A 20,725-nucleotide genomic window follows, 5' to 3' on the forward strand; every position below is an offset into this window, starting at 1 on the left:
TGTTATACCAATGTATGGTTGAGATTTGGACTACTATATTGTTTAGTCCAAAACTTAGGCGAGGGAGAATCCAAACCCTCTTATATTAATAAAAATGCAGGAGATCTGCAACTTTTTTTAGGAAAGTAATAGAAAATTTTCAATGCAATAGTTATTACAACACCTCTCTTATATAAGGTGGAACCTACATATACATGTGAATATAGGATCCACATCATGTATAGTGTAATTTTTAACACACTTGTACCTATATACAACTATGAGCGATGAGTTTGTATTTAACTTTGAATAATTAAAGTATTTGACTTTGAGAACCATTTCCTAATACAAACTATATTCTAACAAGCTAAATCTTTCATGTTCTTATACTCTGTCAGAGTGCGTTTGGACAAATTTTTCCATCAACTTTTTAGTCTTTAATTTCGAGCAAGCCAAAAGACCAAATATTGGACTATTTTCCAGATGTCATACCTCGTCTTTAACATACACAAACACCTTGTCTTCTTTCCGAAAACAAATTTTGCATAGTAATAGAAAAGACTCTAAAAGGTTTGTCCAAAGACACTCTCACTAACAATCTATCAATTTCAAGTTGATCACCCCATGACATTTTGGTTACAAAAGATGTATAGAACAAGGAGGAAGAGAGACAAGGTATGATAAGAGTACAACTTTCGTATCAAGCTGATAAAACAACAACAAGGGAAATATAGCATAATTTCTCAAACACCAGGGATGAAATTGTATCCCACTTAAACATCAAGGGAAACCACTGTAATTTCCCAAACTAACCAAGGCCTAGGGTGGGGCCCATGCGCTCATCCGTATCCGAGACGGCTCACCAGCGAATCTCGTAACGGCGGAAGAATTTGGCGGTAAAATTAACACCATCCCACATGACGTGTCGCCTCCCCATTGGCCAGCCCATGTATGCATGCCCCCCATCCATCATGCCATGTTGGTTGTTTTCCCGCGCGACCACATCAAGAGGATTCCTCAGAACCAAGAAAAAGAGGAGAGAGAGAGAGAGAGAAATAGGCAGACAAGATACATATAGAGAGAGAAGCAAAGAAAGAGGGAAAAATAGAATTTCTCAAATTCCCTTTTGTTTTTCCTCTGCATTTTCCTGTTTCAGTTTCCGCTACTGAGAGCTTCAACGTTTGGCTTTGGATTGTGGTGCAAAACGGCGACTTTTTGAGCTTATCTTGAAAAGCTAGGGTTTTGTAATTTAGCTTGGATCTGGTGGATCGAAGAAAGGAACCAGAGATCTGTCTTTGTTTCATGTAAGCGTTCTTTTTTCTCACTTTTAATTTGGATTTCTGCGCGTAATTTGTGTTCTCATGAGGACTTTGTTGGTAGATCGGCGTTGTCGTTTTGGTTGAAATCGGTTGCCGTTTCAGTCTATGAGTCCTCCGGCTTTGAGTATGGATGAGCAAAAGCCTTTGGCTTCTTCGGATAGCGGTAGTCAAGGTTCCGTCGAAGCTCGATTCGCAGATTTTTGCAAGGTCGTTGCTTTTTCGCTTTATCTCTATATTATTCATTTGATTTTCAGTCTTTTGGCCTAAATTTAGTCTCAGTGTTTTTGTTTATCTCATTATATGAAATTCTGTTGGATTTGTTTTATGTTTTTTGGATTAGTAATTTATCTCGATGAGTTGAATTTAAAAAAGGTAAAAATTTACGACTAACAGCCCAGAAAAAGTTCAAGACTGAAAAAGTTTGAAACAGTTGTTTTTAGTACTGTCTAATTTGAACTTTGTTCAACTTCAGTCCATGTTTTTTTATTCATTTGATTTATCACGTCAAGACAATTGATGAATCGTAAAACTTCAAGGAAAAGCTAAACAAAAGATTCCTAAGAGTCAATAACACTGACCATCTTTAATGAAAACTAATTTAGGCCAAAATGTTACGGTTGATTGTTGATTTATTAGATTTTTGTTTGTGTCTAATTTCAAGTGTCTGGTAACAAATGTTCTTCTTTTTGACTCAAGCGTTTTGATGTGATACAGAGCGGATTATCATTAGCGGAGAACACATACACTGAAGCCATGAAGCTGTTTAGCGAAAGCAAACATCTTTTATCTACCAATGTGTCTGCTATTGGAACCGGAACGGTATATCTTTTTGCTTTTGAGAATTTGTTTCGATGTTTGTTGCTTTGAATTGTTTGTGTAATTTGTTTCGATGTTTGTTGCTTTGTATTGTTTGTGTAATTTCTGTTTTCTGGAAATTTTTGACGAAAGTAACTTATTTATGTTGATGAATTGATGATGTGTTGTGCCATCTGTCAGAAGAAGTAGAATGCTACTGGTTTGCGTCCGTTCTGTATTCAAAAGCAACTTTGTTTTGGCTTTTTTTTTTTGCTTTGAATTATTTGTTTGATTCTTGTTTTGCAATTACTGTTGTCGAAAGTAACTTTTCTATGGCAATATGAATTAATAATGTGTTTTGCCATCAGTCGGAAGAAGCAGAACGGTACTGGTTTGCGTTCGTTCTTTATTCCGTGAGAAGATTAAGCGAGAGTAACGCGGATGATTCAAGTCAGGGTAATGATCAAAATGAATTCACCTTATGCCAGATATTGAGACTTGCAAAGCTGAAGTATGTCTCTCTTTATTCCTCTACTTATTATCAATTTCTGGTGAATTCTTTGTTATTATCCTGCTTGATCTTTCTTTTCAGCATTGTGGATTTTTTCAAGGAACTTCCTCAGTTTATTATCAAGTCTGGTCCAATTTTAAGTAACCAATATGGTGCAGATTGGGAGAAGAGACTCCAGGTAATAATAGCAGTAGAGTTTGGCTTAGGGCTTAGGAAAGTTGTGCCAATGCATGTGCTATTCTTATTTTGTTTTGTTTCTGTCTACTTTGTTTGGGCATTTACGTATGACGCTTTCTTTTTTTCTTTGCCTTTTCTCCAAACAGGCGAAGGAGTTGCAGGCAAATTTTGTGCACTTGAGCCTTTTAAGCAAGTTCGTATTCTTTTCTTGCATGTCCTGTTATGGAATTTGAATAATTGGATACGTGATACATGATTCACTGTTGCTTCTATGGAAGTCTACCTTTAGTATTAGCCAATTCTTATGATACTTCTGGCAAAATTTACCAATATTGCTTGTCTATACCTCTTTCATTAAAAATATTACTTGGAAATTGAGCAAGTGATATTGGCGATAGTGGTGTTGCTTGCTTGCTTTTGCAATTTCTTAGGGGCGCTGCTTCTGCAATGTGTTCTGGCTTTGCTTGTGTGCATTTTAATTGCTTGGAGTAGTACTCTCTTGGTAAAAGAATTATGTCTAAAATGGCAAGGCTGATTGACCTTAGATGCTTTGCATTGCACTAGATGTGTTTACCAAAGAATGTTGACCATTAAGAACCAACGTAGGATAAGAAATCACTCTTGTACATGCTCTGTTTCTAATGCATAACAATCCACTGATACCCAAAGTAATGCTGCTTGGTTTTGCGCTGGCTCTAGTCATGAAAGATATAAAAGCTGAACAAAGGGCAGGGCCTGGTGCAGGGGCAAGGTTGATCCATTATAAACAAACACTAAAAGTCTCTTGAACATTTTTTTGGGGGAGGGTGCATTGTAAGGAGGCGTACGTTTGATCCTTCCCAGATTCCACACTTGCAAAAGTCTCGTACAGTGTACTGCCCGTAGTGAAAAAGGCTATGGGGACTAATGAATTGATAGAGAATGGAGCTGGCAACTTTTTCAAATGAGAGGCGTCTGTAATTTTACATCTTGGTATGATGAAAGCAGTTTATGTTTTTCGTTGTTAAATTGAAGTCAAATGTCACCGGAAAGAGCTAGAGAGGAATGCATTTACTGCTCTTTAGTCACTTGAAGATTGAAGTACTGCCTGTTACATGGTTTGCCTGTTGACATTGGTTCATTGATGGAAGATTGGGCTAATTCAAGAAGGATTTTTAGGTTTTAAATGGTGATTTCTACTTGTTACAAATTTGACAAGTTACTAACTAAATAGGGTGGACTTTTTTATTGGTTTCTGACAGCATTATTTAGTCACATTCATAAACTATTGTCGTTAATTTGCTGGTATTTTCCATTTCAACTTTTCGATTACTTTTGCTATACTGGAACATGGGACTTTGCTTAAGAGTCTATTTAAATGCATTGTAGAGTATTTTAGATCATGGACTTTCGAATGGACTTTTTTCATGTTTTCATTGTATAGCTTATGAAGCGTGCATTTGCATTTAAATAGCAGTTAGCTGTACCACAACCTGTAGCTCGAGTAAATTATCCCTTTTCTCTTACACAAATGAAAAAGGTGCAAGGTTAAAGCCTTGACAGGGACATGTTGCATGTGTATGTGGTATTTTTTGAAAAACGAAAGGAATGGCTGCATTTATCAGAACCTTTTACCTTCTATGATCGTTTAGAATTCTTGCATAATTAACACTCAAACTTGATTGTGACACAGGTACTACAAACGTGCATTCAGGGAATTCTTCTTGACAAGTGATTCAAAAGTTGGGGAGCAGTCAACTGATGCCAATGCTACAGGCTATGTGTCAGACTACCATCGATTTGGATGGTTGCTATTTTTAGCACTCCGTAGCCATGCATTCAGCCGCTTTAAGGACCTAGTGACTTGCACTAATGGTTTGGTTGCTATCTTGGTCAGTTGCAATCTTGTATAATTCTATGCGAGATAGTTGTTACTTCTGTTGTGGTTCTTGGATATTCAAGAAGCTATCTATTGGTTTTTCTTCATTTGAACTAAACTATTTTTTTGGGTTACTTTGGCAGGCTATCTTGATTATTCATGTCCCTATACGCTTAAGAAATTTCACGATTAATGATTCTGCTCGATTTGGTAATTGCTCTATCCATTTGTATGGTCATTGTTTTACATTTTCCCCCATTTTCTATATTCCACTTTTTGTGTGTATTTTTGTTTGGGGTGTGGGTCTAATTGATAGTGGTATTCGGGTTTTTCACCTACTGGACTCATTTACAGTTAAGAAAGGAAGCAAGGGTGTGGACCTGCTTGCATCACTGTGCAACAGTTACGAGACTTCAGAAGATGAGTTAAGGAAAACACTGGAGAAGGCTAATGGTTTGATAGCAGATATTTTGAAGAAAAAGCCATGTCCTGCATCTCAATGTGTTACCGAGAATTTGGAGAATATTGACACAGGTTAAGTTGGAAGTTCTCCTATATTTGATTAGCTTATAAAACAATTGTACTTCCAGTTCTCAGTCCTTACTGGAAATTCTTATGTCCTAGTGCAGATGATTTGATTTACTTTGAAGATCTAATGGAAGAAGCATCACTTTCTACCAGTTTAGATATTCTAGAAAAGGATTATGCTGATGCTACTCGTAACAAGTGTGAACTGGACGAGAGGGTGTTTATTAATGAGGAAGATAGCTTGCTGGCATCGGGGAGCTTGTCCGGTGGTGCCATGAATATCAGTGGGGCCAAGGTGTGTTTACAACGTGTCAATGACATACACATTCCCTAGATCTCATATACATGTAGTTGTCCGACTTCTTTACTTTTTTTTACCGGAATTATGCAGAGGAAAATCGACTCAATAACTTCCCCGGCTAAGACAATAACTAGTGCGTTGTCCCACTATGGATCTCCGTCTGCATCTCAGCCAAATGGCATTCCTTGTACTAGTAACTCGAAGCCGGCAGCTACTCCTGTTACCACAGCAATGACAACTGCAAAGTGGTTGCGAACAGTTATTTCTCCACTTCCTCCAAAACCCTCGTTGGAGCTGGAGCGTTTCCTTTCATCGTGTGATAGGGATGTAACTAGTGATGTGACCCGTCGAGCTAACATAATATTGGAAGCTATATTTCCAAGTAATGGCCTGGGAGATAGAGGTGTCACTATAAGCCTGCAATGTACAAGCCTGATGGACAGCATATGGACTAAACATCGAAGATTGGAAGCACTTAAGTTGTATTACAGGGTTTTGCAAGCTATGTGTACTGCGGAGGCCCAGATCCTGCAGGCAAGCAATTTGACCTCCTTATTAACCAACGAGAGGTTCCATAGATGCATGCTTGCGTGTTCAGCTGAACTTGTTCTTGCTACACATAAAACAGTAACAATGTTATTTCCTGCTGTATTGGAGAGAACTGGGATAACAGCTTTTGATCTTAGCAAGGTGATAGAGAGTTTCATTAGACATGAGGAATCTCTGCCCAGAGAATTGAGGAGACATCTGAACTCCCTTGAAGAGCGACTTTTGGAGAGCATGGTATGGGAAAAGGGCTCGTCAATGTACAATTCTTTGACAATTGCAAGACCAGCCCTGTCCTCTGAAATAAACCGTCTTGGGTTGTTGGCAGAACCAATGCCATCTTTGGATGCAATTGCCTTGCATATGAACATTTCTTGTGGAAGCTTGCCATGTGTGCCATCTTTACAGAAGAGTGAAAATCCAACAGGTAATTACGTAATCATATTTGGAAGACATAACTTATGTAAGCAAGAAGTTATGTTCACGTCTTGCGAGGGTTATGTAAGCAGTAAAGCTATGTCCATGAATTGCATAAGCATTACAAATGGGACATATTCATCATCATTATTGGTTAACTAAACATTACATTGTCGAGAAAAGAAAATGCATTCGTTTGGCTTGTAATTTGAAAATTCACCAATGTACAGATCAAAAAAATTGTACTAATGCAAAAAAAGCAGCCTTTTTTACTAATACGTCTTGTTAACTAATTACCAGGTCAGAATGGAGATATGCGGTCACCGAAGAGATTGTGCACAGAGTACAGAAGTTTGTTGGTTGAGCGGAATCCCTTTACATCACCAGTGAAGGATCGTTTTTTGGTCTTGAATAACCTCAAATCAAAGCTCCCACCGCCTGCTTTGCAGTCTGCATTTGCCAGGTACTTTTCACAATTACTACAGGAGGCTGGAAGTAGATAATTTAGTTTACTTGCACCTCCAAATTACTCTCGTTGTCCTCTAATTAGGGATTGTGCAATTTGATACTTTCGCAGTCCGACAAGGCCAAATCCTGTAGCTGGAGGGGAGACATGTGCAGAAACTGCAATTAATATATTCTTTAGCAAGGTATTAACTCCTTGCTTCTGTTCTTTCCCCTCCCCCCTCCCCCTTTTTGATTGGGGTTTAATTAGCAGGAGTAAGTTAACTCCTTTCCCATTGTTGTTTAGATTGGCAAGTTAAGGAGACTTGAATAATTATTCTCTTTCTCGGGGAAATGCAACCTAAGGTGTTGGGGTTTCCACGGGGGGAAAGGGTTGGAGGGAACCTTTATCAAGCATATGGTGCTTTTTTCTCATTTTTTTGGGCATTTTTTTATTATTATTTTCAATTCTATAAGTAGGTATTGATGATGTACATGGCCTCTCCTATATCATCATTTGCTATGCTTTCTGATGTTCTATCTTTGGTCATATCAATTCACTCAGAATGTAGCTTGTAACATTGCCCATTGTTATTTTGTTGCTGCCTCACATCTGCACTAATTTATTACAAACTTCTTGTTGCTACTTAGATTATAAAGTTAGCCGCAGTAAGAATCAATGGAATGATTGAGAGGCTACAGCTATCTCAGCAGATAAGGGAGAGTGTTTATTGTCTTTTTCAACAAATCCTTAGCCAACGGACGACTCTGTTTTTTAGTCGCCACATCGACCAGATCATCCTCTGCTGTTTGTATGGAGTTGCAAAGGTTTGCTTCTTGAAATACGTGAGAGTACTTAGGCTATTGTTTATTGTGTTTTTTTAATCCCACTTCTCATGTTTCTTCTCCAGATTTCTCAACTGAACTTGACTTTTAGAGAAATCATCGTCAACTATCGGAAGCAACCACATTGTAAACCTCAAGTTTTTCGGAGCGTGTTTGTTGATTGGTCATCAGCACGGCACCATGGGGTATGTACCTCATTCTATTCTCCTTTAGTCATCCCCTCGTATTTATTGTTCACGACTGAACCTTCAAATGATTCTGGAAACAGAAAACTGGGCAGGAGCATCTTGATATAATTGCATTCTACAACGAAATATTTATTCCTGCTGTAAAGCCCCTACTGGTGGAGGTTGCCCCTGTTGGAACATCTCAAAAAGCTAATCGAAATGCAGATGTTAACAATAACACTGATGGTATATGCCCTTTTTATTGCTTTGTTTCTATGTAAGCCGCTTCCTTTGATCTCTTCTTCAAGGATGTCATAGCGTGAAATGCTTACATTATCTTGGATGGCCAATTAGGTCAATGTCCTGGATCGCCTAAAGTATCCTCCTTTCCGAGTCTTCCTGACATGTCTCCAAAAAAAGTATCTGCAGTGCATAATGTATACGTGTCTCCACTTCGGTCATCAAAGGTAGTTGTTTGATTTGCCATTTTATCCGTTATATATATTTACTCGTGCATTATGCTTCTTTAACCGGTGTCTTCTTTTTTACCTTGGAAACATAAAGCACCACACAGTTTTTATTGTTCTTTTAATTGCTATATTTCTCACATTTCCAGTTAAGGCATGACTTTTTCCATTCTACTCAGGTGGTCTCTTAGCTTCTAGTTATTTTTATGGCCTTTGTTATATTTCCATGCTGGACTGTATCTGCAGTTTTCTAGGTCCCCCGGTAACTATTCCACGATCCACATAAAGGTATCCGCTTAAAAAATTCAGAGAATCGGAACCTTTTTAATTGTTTGTAGAAGGATGCGGTAATTTTAGTGACCTTATTTAGAAAAGAAGGGAAAACAGAGCAATAAACGTAAAAGGGCTTTAGAAAATTGATAATCCTGGGTAACTGCATATTTATTGCTTGACAGAAAAATATGGTATGCATTTGAGGAGTATAAATGCTCCTGATCTTTATGTAACTAAAGATTATTTCAACAAGCTTTATATCACCTTGGAACTACAGCGACTGGTGCTTTCACGCCTCGCACAACATGCGTGCACAATGCCTACTATGAGGTTCTTATGAGTGTGGTTGTTGAAAGATGATTGCAAATTCAGTTAACTACTTCAACTTTTGGTAATAAAGCGCATGAAACTGACATTCGTTGGCAATTTATTATTTGCCCACCATTAGACAACTAGTTATTGGTTCGGTTACTTTGAAATTTAATCTTATATTACGGACAGATGGATGCTTTAATCTCAAATAGCTCTAAAAGCTACTATGCTTGTGTTGGAGAGAGCACTCATGCCTACCAGAGCCCTTCCAAAGACCTGACCGCCATCAATAACCGTTTGAATGGGTATGTATATATACCGTGTTAATTGCTTCTTTTGAGTATGAAATCTATCTGGTTCAGTATGTGATATGCCCTTTCTTTCTTTTCCTTCATTTTCAGTAACCGGAAACTCAGAGGCACTCTCAATTTCGATGATGTTGATGTTGGGCTGGTCAGCGACTCTTTGGTAGCGAACAGCCTCTACCTTCAGAATGGTAGCTGTGCATCATCATCAGGTGCACCTGTGAAATCCGAGCAGTTAGACTCCTAGTTGCTCTTTGTATATACATCTCACTTATCCTTTGGTTTAGTTTTGCTTTTTCCGTAGTATGAAGTCGATACTAGATGGAAGGGGTTATTGTATGAGCGGTTGGTTATTGTAGAATAGCAGCCACTAACCCCCATCCCCAATTCCCAAGTGCTATGTCCGTCAGATTTTAGACCTTTGGAAATGATCGGCTCTGATTAGCTAATAAAATTATGTTTTGCTCCTTGTGGTCAAGGTTTTTGTTTTTTTTTGTTTTTGTTTTTAACCCTTGCAGTTGAGTTTTGAACTGGAACTGTTCAACACATGGATTACAGGTGATCCCATCCCCCGCCCCCCCCCCCCCCCCCCCCCCCCCCCAAAAAAAAAAAAAAAAAAAAAAAGATGTGTTAAATTAGAGGTAGAAGCTGCTGGTTGCTAATTCATTCCATCCCTGTCAAAGCGGATACATTAATCTATCACTATTAGTAGCAGAATTTGGGTTGATCCTGTGAAAGAGGAGATGAGGGAAATGATAGATCATAGCTGGGTGGGTAGACGGTGATGCCGTAATGCATGAACTCCACAAGAAGGCTGGTTTTCGTTTTTGATGAATCAATCGTCGTGGAATGTTCTACCGGAATTAGTAATGTTGTAGTTTTGGCTCTTCAGTAGTGTCGTTAGCTGCATTTTGCTTGCTTTTTAACTGGGGACTTTCTACCTGTGGCATAATCTCTGAGTCACTGAAAGGCAAAGTTTGGTAATGTTGACTTGATCCCACATACTGACTGTCGAGAAGCCGAATCCAATAAAGAATAAAAGAACTAAACTAAGATTGCATGCCAAATTAAGTGAGTGATTTTATATGCCAGCTTATAGTTTTTTTTTTCCCCGACGAACAAGGTAATCCCTTATATATATATCGAAACAAGTCCAAATACAACAAAACAAAACACCCAAAACAACACGAACAACTGAAAAGCCGCCTAGCTTCAATGTCGGACCCAACACTCCATGATTTTAATTAGTATTCTGTATTTTGTTTCTTGGGCCAAATTACTTGTCACGAAACGCTTCTTCATGGACCACCGAAAGGGTGTTCCTTTCCCATTGTTTTACAGCACTCCTTCCTGTTTTAATTTGTCTGCATTTTGCTTGCTTTTGACTCGAATGGGAGAGAATATTGCTCCGTGCTATGGGACCATTTCTCCCCATTTTACCTTGATTTGGGATTCATACACTTTGTGGCGAGACCTATCATCATAAGGTCCGCCAATTCCTGTTTTAAACTACCGCAGACTTAGAGCTATGGGGACTGAATAAATTTTATGAGGCTTACGGAAAATTATTTAGTATTCCTGGGGCACCGCCACAGATTCGTTGGGTACCCTAACCATACATTGGTGTGAGATTGAAGGTTTACGGGGTACCCCAAACCCCTCAACAATCATACATCGGTGTACCACCAGTCCCTCTACAGTCATACATCACATAGCCCCTCTACACCCTTATATCAGTGTGCGATTGAAGGCTTACAGAATCATTATGAAGTTCCGCAACTGAAATTAATTTGAGCTCTCAATGATTGAAGTTATAAACTCTACCAAGTGATATATAATCTTATCGGATCCTGTAATCTAAATAAACTAGTAGCGATAAGATCCATATTATATTATAATATCCATGAAGTATTGTTGTTTATATTTTGGACAAACAAATATTAGTAATTCCTAATGAGACTGGTAAAATGACTTCCCAAATCCAAGATAAACAAAAACGGAACTTGAGGGCACACGCCGACTAATTTCAAGACCTGATCGAAGTTGACGATCGGACGTCAAATCTTTCAGTGGCCTCAAGATTTGGAATATTTGGCCTCTACGGGATTCGAACATGCGACCTCATGAAGGACAATCACTTATTTGCTTTCCCATATATGCCTACTTGGCCAAACTCTTCGGGTTAATGTGTTATTCTTTGTGGTTTTGAATTCAACCAGTTCTCTATTCCTTCACCGTTAAGTTAAGAGCAGTGTAAAATTTCCCTTGTTAAAAAAATGTATTTCACCATTTGAACAAAAAAGAAGAAGGTCTTACAGGAACAGATATATAATTGGGAAGCCGAATACAAGCCCATGAAGAAGCAATATGATCATTTACTGAACAAAACACATATATACATTAACTCAAAAAAAAAAAAAAAAGAAAAAAAAAGGGTCCTGTTAGAACAAACAGCAATCCCCCTCCAGCCTAAATAGATAGCATAGTTAGAAGGCCGAATATTATCATTTATATATAGATATATTTATATGGTCTCATTGACCATGACTGAAACTCAACATACAAACTCACAATCCAGAAATTATTTAGCTAAAAAAACAAAAACAAAGTCGCACACATGGAAACTGTTGGGTGCTTTTGAGGTGTGCCGTCACGTGATGCCTCAGCACTCCTTCACAATCACGCATTTCTGTGGGACTCACGATAAGTAATTACTCCACACACAAAAACCCAAAAAAAAAAAAAGTAATGAGGAAGAGGAAGAGGAAGGAGTTGTTAATTTAGAAGTTGTAATAAGTGGATGAAGACGAGGATGAAGAACCCAAGTCAAAATCATCTGATACCACCCCAAACAATGGGCTGTACGGCTGCTGCTGCTGAAACTCCTTGCTCGAATCAAATCCCGAGTACGACCCATTATACCCGGTGCCGCCTCCCATCGAATAGCCAGTCGTTGCGATTGTCTGCTCCGAGTTAATACTACCATCGCCAAGAAAGCTCGAGTAGTCATGATTCCAGACAGTGCTACCATGACTGGCGTCGGAGCCATAGCAGGTCGAAAAATCAGGCGGCAGTGGTGGGAGTTCCGCCTCGCCGCCGCTGCCACCAAAGTAGTGTTGGTGGTGGGATGACACAACACCTCCACTTTGCATGGTGAAACCATAATGATCATCCTCTGTGATGCTACTGTGCTCTTGATTGTAACTTGAATATTGATCGGTGTCAGTGACACTGCGCTGAATCCACTCGTCTCCCGGAACAGGGAAGAATCCCTCGCTGGAGAGCTGGCAGGAGGCATTGACCGGCCGGTGGTGATGGTGGTGGTTTTCGTCATAACCGCCGCCTGCACCGAAGAAGATTTGGTTGGTGTTTGTGTTTTGGTCATGGTGTGGATAATTCAGCTGGAAGAGGGCAGAAAGGTCTTCTTGCGATTTCTGGTCGTCTGGGGACACGATGGAGGTGACCGAGGAACCGGGCGGGGTGTCGTGGTACAGGAAGTTGGTGCGGGCGCGGGACCCGCGCATGGACCGGGCCGCCCTGTCGTAGGCCAGGGCGGCCTCCTCCGCGGTGTCGAAGGTGCCGAGCCAGTGCCTCTCCTTGGTGGAAGGATCCCTTATCTCGGCCGCGTACCGGCCCCAGGGCCGTCTACGCACCCCGAGGAACCTTGTTGGTTCTTGCTGGCTTTGTTTTTGCTGCTGCTGCTGCTGTGGCTGCTGATTCTTCTTCTTGCTCTTTGAGGTTGAGTTGGATTTTTGTGTGAGCTGGTTGAGGAAATTCATGGTTAATTTACAAGCGAAGAGCGAGAGGAAGAATAAGAAATGGAGAACTTCTGATCACTATATCTCAGCCTTTCCAGTGTCTTTCTGATAGAAAGTGAGCTTTTCTGGAGAGAGAGAGAGAGAGAGAAAGAGAGAGAGAGAGAGAGAGAGAGAGAGAGAGAGAGAGACGGTTCTCTGGTAGATAGGAGAGAGTCAACTGTCTTCCAATGCTGGTTGGCCGTTGCATGTTAGGGGGGGGGGGGTTTAAATAAGGGGGTGGAGAGTGTTTGTTGCTAAATACAACCCAAATATTTCTCTGCACACCCATGTTTGGTTAGTAAAACACAATTCCCTATGCATTGAAGGGTTTGGAAGAGAATTTTGGAGGGTGCAAGTATTTGTTATTTCCCGGCCTCCAATTTAGCCTAAGCCAGTTGCCATGTGACAGTTGAATTGGGAATCCCTCTGTGTGGGTTGTTTGCCAAAATATTTGGATTTTTGAGCAAAAACTGAATAAAAAATACTTGTATTCTCCTACCACTTTGTTGTTGAGATTATTTCGCCCCTTAGTGCAGCTATTAATTGGGTTGGACTTCAAGTGATAGTAGACTTGTTTTTAGATTGATATAATTTCAATACTTGTATTCTCTTACCTTGTTATAGTAATAAAACAGATTAGCCTTTTTGCGATACTTCATAGTTTAGCTGGTGCTCGTATACCTCTGTTGGCTGTTTGTAAAAAAAAAAAAAAATTGTAAATCAGAATTCGAAAGTGTCACAAATGGCACTTCGATATTAGAATAAGTATCTAGCCCAAGCGATTATGGAAGGAACCTTTGATGGAGCAACATCAGTTTACCACTGTTGTAACTTGCTAACCATTACACACGAACGCTATCACAGGGGGGAAAAAAAAAAGTAACTTCAAAAGTCATTTTTGGTTCAAAAGGTCTGAATTGAAAATCAGGAACCTATCACAAAATCTCCCTTGTCGATGTTCTCTATTTTCCCTGAAAAATTAAGAGACTTTTTGAGGTGAAGAAGCTATAAAGAGTGGTGATTGTTGGGCTATACATCAGATATATGCCACATATTTTCCATAATCATTTTCATCAGTTTTTATGCATATAATAATGCCTATCATTCCCATTAAATTCTGCGAACAACGATTAAGACGGAGGCTATGCTTTTAAAACAGGGTTTAATTTCAAATAAAGGCGGTACGTTATATATCGTATCGGCTGTTACGTATCGTATCAGCCGTTACGTAATGAGATTTTGGACACGGGTTACGGTTATTTACTTGCGTATCGGCCGATATATGAATGTAAAACCGATACCACAATTTAAAATCCCGGTTTAAAACTTTCATATTAAATATATGCTTCGTTACCACGTATACCATCACTGTAAATGGACTGTACGTGGCTTTTCACATTTCCCTGCCAAAATAGCTCAGTAACTCATATATCATCAACAGCATCATATGAAGCTAACGGATCACTCTGATTATTGTTTCTTCAGTTGCTTAAGATCATTTCTTTAATGCATACGTTAATGATTCGTTATGGAGAGGGAGAGAGAGAGAGAGAGAGAGAGAGAGAGAGAGAGAGAGAGAGAGAGAGAGAGAGAGAGAGAGAATCAGGCCAGTACTAATCATTGATCGTGTGCAGATCTACATAAAGATTTGATGATTTGAGTCGTACCGCATATAGGAACATGCATCAAGTCTTGATTCTTGGAAGAAAACTTTAATCAAAACTAATTAAGGGCAATTAAATTGATACTAAAAATTAAAGAAGGGGGGGAGGGGGGATTTGTTAAACAATAGGACTAACATGAGCACCTTATGATTGCATAAGGTATGGAAAACCAATCATCATCGGTGATGGATTCAGATGATCATGCATCCAATCATTACTCCCCCATCACTATTACAATCATGGGATCGAGAGATACCTTTAATCACCCCCCTCCCCAACTTGTTTAATATTGCGGGTTTTTTTTTAAAAAATAATTGGATGTCCTGACCAGTTTATATGCATTTCGTCTAATTCCGGAACCCTGAAGCTAATGATCGTGCAAACCCTCAATCCAGTGGCCCCAAGGTGTGTTGAATACTGTTTTGGTACGTATATACCATTTTTCAAATGCTCAAAGTTATCAGAAAATATGTCCAACAGTGTATATTGATGGCAAGGTAAGCGAACAACAAATTCAATGGAGAGGACTTGAAACCTGGGGTCGGGCTTGCACAAGGAGATACATGCATGGAAAGATATATATAGAGAGCTAAACAGAATGCAAAAGGGAGAAGAAAGAATGCAAACGTACAACAAATACAAATAGAGAGACTTGAATGTGGCCGGAGTCCGGATCGACCTCTTGAAATCAAAACTTTGATACTGTGACTGTGTTAAGCTAACAATAATCCCAGAAGCTGAAGTCGTCAGGGCGCGCAGGATTCACTTAATAATGAATATCAAACGATCCAACAGTACTAGCTAGGAACAATATCGATCATATAAATGACCCAGGATCACTTTCTGGTAACGGAAAAAACCTCACTGCTGAACTATCCCTTTGTTGTAGTAATATTTGTTCTCTTTTTCTATTTCTGTCAAAAAGTCATTATTTCAGAAGTTTAGAAGGGGGAAAATACATACATGAAGAATTTGCACGGTTAATGTGGGATTATTCACCGTTTGAAGAGATATGGTAATTAATAATTTTAGAAATTAACTTTATTTATATACACTAATAATACTCCGCAAGTTTTTGACATTTGAAGGACAGCAGCCCCATCCATGCACTACCATTCAATTTGTCAGTTATTGAGTGCAAATAAATTCTCAGAAAATTAAAGTGAAGTAAGCTGAACTAAAGAAAAATTAAGTTGTAATTTCTGTGTGTTCTGTTTACAGAATTGTACAGAAAAAATAGAACTTTTTTTCAGGTTGAAAGTGTTTTTTCGTGTTGTGGGTCCAACAACTTTCTTGATGTTCTTGATATGTGAATACCAAGAAAATTGCCAAAAAAAAAATTTGATTTTCTTATACTTTCCTGTGCTATTGAGCAAGTTCTGTTTACAGAATTGTACAGAAAAAATAGAACTTTTTTTTTTCAAGTTGAAAGTGCTTTTTCGTGTTATAGGTCCAACAACTTTCTTGATGTTCTTGATATGTGAATACCAAGAAAATTGCCAAAAAAAAATTGATTTTCTTATACTTTCCTGTGCTATTGAGCAAGTAATTCGTTAATGTGTAAAACGCTCAAGTCTAACACGTCCATCTTTTACATAAGTTACAAGACTTGATAACTAAGAAACCTGAACTAACAAGAAAGAATATATAATAAAAAAAAACCTAGACTACAGTAGGAAACATGTATAATAACATGTTTTAATACTATCTCCGCTCCAATTTGTTTGTTTATTTTCAATATTCATGCCAGCTTTGAATTGCTTATATCCTAATATTATTATAACATGTACAATTCAGTGGTATTCTGAGAATATTTACTATGTACATATATTGCCAAAGGTTAAGTCTATCTCCAATCCTCCCCTGCCCATTCCCTCAATAATTAGAGACGAGATGGGTTCTTGTTAAAGGTTAAGTCCGTCTTCAATCTTTTCTGCCCGTATCCCCAATGATCGAAGACGAGATGGGTTCTGGTTGTTGTCCTTGTTGGGTAGTACAATTGAATGGGGAAGGGAGTGAAGGAGGAAAATGGGACCTTGTGATTAGTGGGGAAATAAGAGTGATATCATTATCCAAGCTCCCATGTGCATCCAATTCAATAACACATGACTCACATCATTATCCAAGTCAATAATATGTTCCACAAACCCTTTCCCAAAAAACAAAGGGTTCTTTTTCCCATTGTTTAACTTAACACTATAGATAATTATTTCTCTACTTCTTTTTATAAATAACCCTTTTTTTTTTCAACTCCCCTTTTCAATTAGTGCTTATTTCAAAAGATTGGAACATTCTTTTTTGTAGCACGTTACGATGAAATTAAATCCTCCCTCCCACAGGGCTCCAAAACTTGAGATACTAAAAGGCAAGTTGGGTTCCATGTGAGCCAGCTGACACCTAGGCTTTAACCAAATAAAAACAAGAATTTTATTTTATTTTAAATATTTTATTTAAATACATATATGGGAGAAGGTAGTAGGTCTTTGGGATAATGAGCCCTTTGCCTAAGTTCATTGGACTATATGATGGAAGATTATTATTGTCAAACTTCATATGGAGAGATACGCAATTATACTAATTAACCGACTCGATCAGGAATTATATAATAAACATGTGAATATCTTCTTCTTTTATCAATTTGTTTTCATCAACATGATGTGGGTAATAAAAAGAATTATTAGAATCGTTAGTTATCAATTCTTCTTAGTTTCATCTTGATATATAACTCCGGGAGTTGATAACACTTGGGAGATTTCGAACTTGAGATTTTAACAAGGAGCAAACTCTTAAGTCATCGGTTTTGACCATCTCTTAAGTCATCGGTTTTGACCATCAGGCCAGCCCCTTAAATATATGCAATTAAGTGACATACAATTAAGCAATGTTAGCGAATGAGCACTTAGATCAAACAAGAATATATTTTATAAAATAGGATTCTCTCGGACGGTCCAGTTTTTCAGTGTTGACCCACTCTGAGACCATAATGATGATTCAAACGCTTAATTTGTGAATCCAAGGAGAAGATAATTCATACGAAACCACATTTGATCAGATATTGATAAGTGGCATGCTTGAACCATGCTCGCAATACAAAAAGAAAAAGAAAAAGAAGAAGACGACGGTTCAAAACCGTCTATCTTTTATTAGACAAATGTGGTTCAATCATATCCAGGCCTAAAATGAACCCACAAAACTCCTTAGGAAACTTGAGAGAATCATGTTCCTATATACGCATGGGCCTTATCCCTTTTAATCAATCAGTCATGTGATGTACAAAAGAAAATACAAAAGCTTTTTCCATATTTTGTGGGTGTACTTTCGATTGACTGTCTGACTGAGACAAAGGGGTTATGGCTAATGGCCAATGAATCAGCCCTAGTGATGTGTACGATCTCCGGTTAATACGAGAGAGACTTAGCGTTTGCTTCATCTTAAGGTCTCAGATTCGAAAATTCTCAAGTGCTACCAACTCTTTTGAGACTAGTCCATTAGTGAGCTTTGCTCTCAAGGTGTACACGAGGAGGCCCGGACACCTAATAGATCGAGAGAGAGAGGGGTTGGAATGTGGATTAATGTAGCAAGTCTTTATTTATGTCTGATTGGAAAGACTTTGTATCTCCAATGCTGGTTAGGTTGGTGCCAATTTTTTTGTTTTGTCCGAAGGGCATCTATCTAGCTTAGTCAATGATTCTCTTGGAGCTTGGTTCAGATCATATGCCTAGCTAGAGCGACAATCTTCCATGTTTGACTCAAAATCACTAACATTCTATATACATGGATAGTGATCTACCCACAAAAGGGTAGGACTAGGTCAAGTCATTCCCCCTATTTCCCAAGTGCTAAGAGAGAGAAGAGAAGAGTGGAGAGGTAAGAGTGAATCCTCACAATCCCTGGCCTCGTTCCTCATCTGACGTAAAATAACTAAACACGAACTCATTTGATCATATGCAATACTTATTTTCAAAGTTTCGATGGGTTTATTGTATATATAGAAATATTAAGTTGCGCTCGGGCATCAATATTTGTTTTCAAAAAAATTAAAATGGAGAGACAAACTTTTTTTTTTGAACGGCAAAATGGAGAGTCAAAACTTAATTACCATTTTATTCTCTTTTGAAAATATGATTCGACCAAAGTTCGTCCGATGAACTTAATTTTTCATGGAGGACAGAAGATCAAACCTTAAATGACCCGAATGGTCGACTAAAACTGTAATGAGTCCCGTTTTACGTCGATTGAGGAATGACGTACGTGAAAGGTTTCTCGATTCAAGGGGGAGATGGAAGGATCACTCTCTCTCTCTTGATCATCAATTATTTCCATACATAGCCACTAATCAAATACTAGTATTTCAGTATCCTATAAGGGAGGAAGAACATGAAGCCTAAGTTGACTGAAGTGGTTCAAGGCATAAAGTTGCTTTTGGATTTTGTTCACTCCATGTGCAAGCATCAATTAAGTAGGAGTTAAGTAGAATTTTTCATAATTGCTTTTCAACTTAGACCAGAAATCTCTCCCTCTTCCCATTGTTATATAATTCACACTTTCTCCTAGGCAGAGCATGCAGATAGCCTACTAAAGCAGAAAAGCCAGGTGAAAAAAATCCGGCCCGACCTTTGTCCGCTATGAGATCGCATGTTCAAATCTTACGGAGGCCAAATATTCTAAACCTTAGAGCCATTGGAGGGTTTGTCCGGACGTTACCTTTAGAGTCCCGACAATTAGTCGAGGTGCGCACAAGCTGGTTAGACATCCGATCATAAAAAAAAATACTTAGTCATATTATGGGACGTGGGCCGGAGGGTTAATCCTAATAACAACTTATTGAGTCGGTGGTTAAGATTTTAAAGGTGTGTTGAAAAGTGTTCAAGTGTGTAAAAATATGTAAAACTATGTTCGATTTGGTAAAAAGTGTGTTCAAGATTTAAACTTTTGGGCCATACGCTAAGTCACATAATCTAGTGCACGAGTGTAAAAGTATCTTTGAAACAAAATTAAAACTGTCAAAATTTGCAGAAACGAAGATTGAGAGCAGGAACGCAAGATATTTGAAGGATTATATGAATAAGGTATTACGGCATGATAAGAATCATTGGATAGAACTATTGATTTCGAAGTTGTAGGGATAAATTTGACTAGGACTTGGTGCCTGAAGTTTAGTGTCTCAGACCCAAATCAGTATGTGCATACAATAGCCAAACACGACACACACAAATCATGATGGACAAACAACAAAATGGTCGAGTAGGCCGTCCAAATGAAGGGCGCTACAATACAGATGTGCGAATCGAAATTCAGACACAGATGTATTTGGAGATGTCTACAAAATGGCCGAGTAGGCCGTCCAAATGAAGGGTGCTACGATACAGATGTGCGAATCGATATTCAGACATAGATGTATTTGGAGTCGTCGACAAAATGGCCGAGTAGGCCGTCCAAATGAAGGGTGCTACGATACAGATGTGCGAATCAATATTCAGACATAGATGTATTTGGAGTCGTCTAGTCCGCGTGGAACTCACACAATGCACATTGGACTTATACACATCGAACAACTCCAAACATGTATTTCTATTATTGGACATTCTGTATCTGCACTTCTGCATTTAGAGGGAAATTTCAAAATAGCACTTGACCTTTCGCACAAATCACACACGGGCACCTGACCTTTTAAAATTATCAAAAAAACACCTGACCTATTTAAAAACCCATCAATTTTACACCCGCCGTTAACTTCCCATCCAAAACAAACGGAAATCCTGAAAATGTGAATTTTGGCACGAATATTGGCAAAACAAGATTAAGGCTCATTTTGGCAAAACACAATATTATACTCATAAACAAGATTAAGGCTCGATTTGGCTTTAAAAGTCAATTAATAACTTATTTTTTATCTTTATTCAAAAGAAAAAAATGCATTTGTTAGTTTTGCGTCAAGACGATCGAATCAATAAGTCACAAAAATTACTTAATTTTTCAATCCAAACCCATCCTAAATAAGGAATCAAGCCTAATTTAG

General features: G+C 38.5%; 2 protein-coding genes across 4 annotated transcripts; one reads left to right on the forward strand and one right to left on the reverse strand.

Moving 5' to 3' along the window:
- The first annotated feature begins 993 nt into the window (after nucleotides 1-993).
- LOC131311882 (retinoblastoma-related protein) lies at nucleotides 994-9,723 on the forward strand. 3 transcript variants are annotated; one of them, XM_058339502.1, is made up of 19 exons: nucleotides 994-1,283; nucleotides 1,360-1,505; nucleotides 2,013-2,117; nucleotides 2,462-2,604; nucleotides 2,686-2,782; nucleotides 2,928-2,974; nucleotides 4,454-4,652; nucleotides 4,783-4,849; nucleotides 4,994-5,173; nucleotides 5,269-5,462; nucleotides 5,559-6,441; nucleotides 6,732-6,894; nucleotides 7,009-7,081; nucleotides 7,527-7,703; nucleotides 7,787-7,906; nucleotides 7,990-8,134; nucleotides 8,243-8,355; nucleotides 9,130-9,245; nucleotides 9,342-9,723. In XM_058339502.1, exons 2-19 carry the CDS (start codon nucleotides 1,404-1,406, stop codon nucleotides 9,490-9,492), a joined length of 3,075 nt encoding a protein of 1,024 aa, XP_058195485.1. In that variant the 5' UTR covers nucleotides 994-1,283; nucleotides 1,360-1,403; the 3' UTR covers nucleotides 9,493-9,723. The 3 variants fall into 3 exon arrangements, with proteins under 3 accessions (XP_058195485.1, XP_058195487.1, XP_058195486.1); XM_058339504.1 differs by having other exon boundaries at nucleotides 8,243-8,320; nucleotides 9,149-9,245; XM_058339503.1 differs by having other exon boundaries at nucleotides 997-1,283; nucleotides 1,401-1,505.
- A 1,963-nt stretch (nucleotides 9,724-11,686) lies between these two features.
- Nucleotides 11,687-13,164, reverse strand: LOC131311883 (ethylene-responsive transcription factor ERF087). Its single transcript, XM_058339505.1, has one exon. The coding sequence runs from the start codon at nucleotides 13,022-13,024 to the stop codon at nucleotides 12,026-12,028; it is 999 nt and encodes a 332-aa protein (XP_058195488.1). The 5' UTR covers nucleotides 13,025-13,164; the 3' UTR covers nucleotides 11,687-12,025.
- Between the last annotated feature and the right edge of the window lie 7,561 nt (nucleotides 13,165-20,725).

This window comes from Rhododendron vialii, chromosome 12a (assembly GCF_030253575.1).
Source record: "Rhododendron vialii isolate Sample 1 chromosome 12a, ASM3025357v1".
Lineage (NCBI taxonomy): Eukaryota > Viridiplantae > Streptophyta > Magnoliopsida > Ericales > Ericaceae > Rhododendron > Rhododendron vialii.

Coding starts and splice junctions, on each gene's coding strand:
- LOC131311882 (XM_058339502.1), top strand. CDS start 1,404: ATGAGTCCTCCGGCTTTGAGTATGGATGAGCAAAAGCCTTTGGCTTCT. Junction 1,506..2,012: donor GATTCGCAGATTTTTGCAAG/GTCGTTGCTTTT, acceptor GATGTGATACAG/AGCGGATTATCATTAGCGGA. Junction 5,463..5,558: donor TGAATATCAGTGGGGCCAAG/GTGTGTTTACAA, acceptor GGAATTATGCAG/AGGAAAATCGACTCAATAAC.
- LOC131311883 (XM_058339505.1), bottom strand. CDS start 13,024: ATGAATTTCCTCAACCAGCTCACACAAAAATCCAACTCAACCTCAAAG.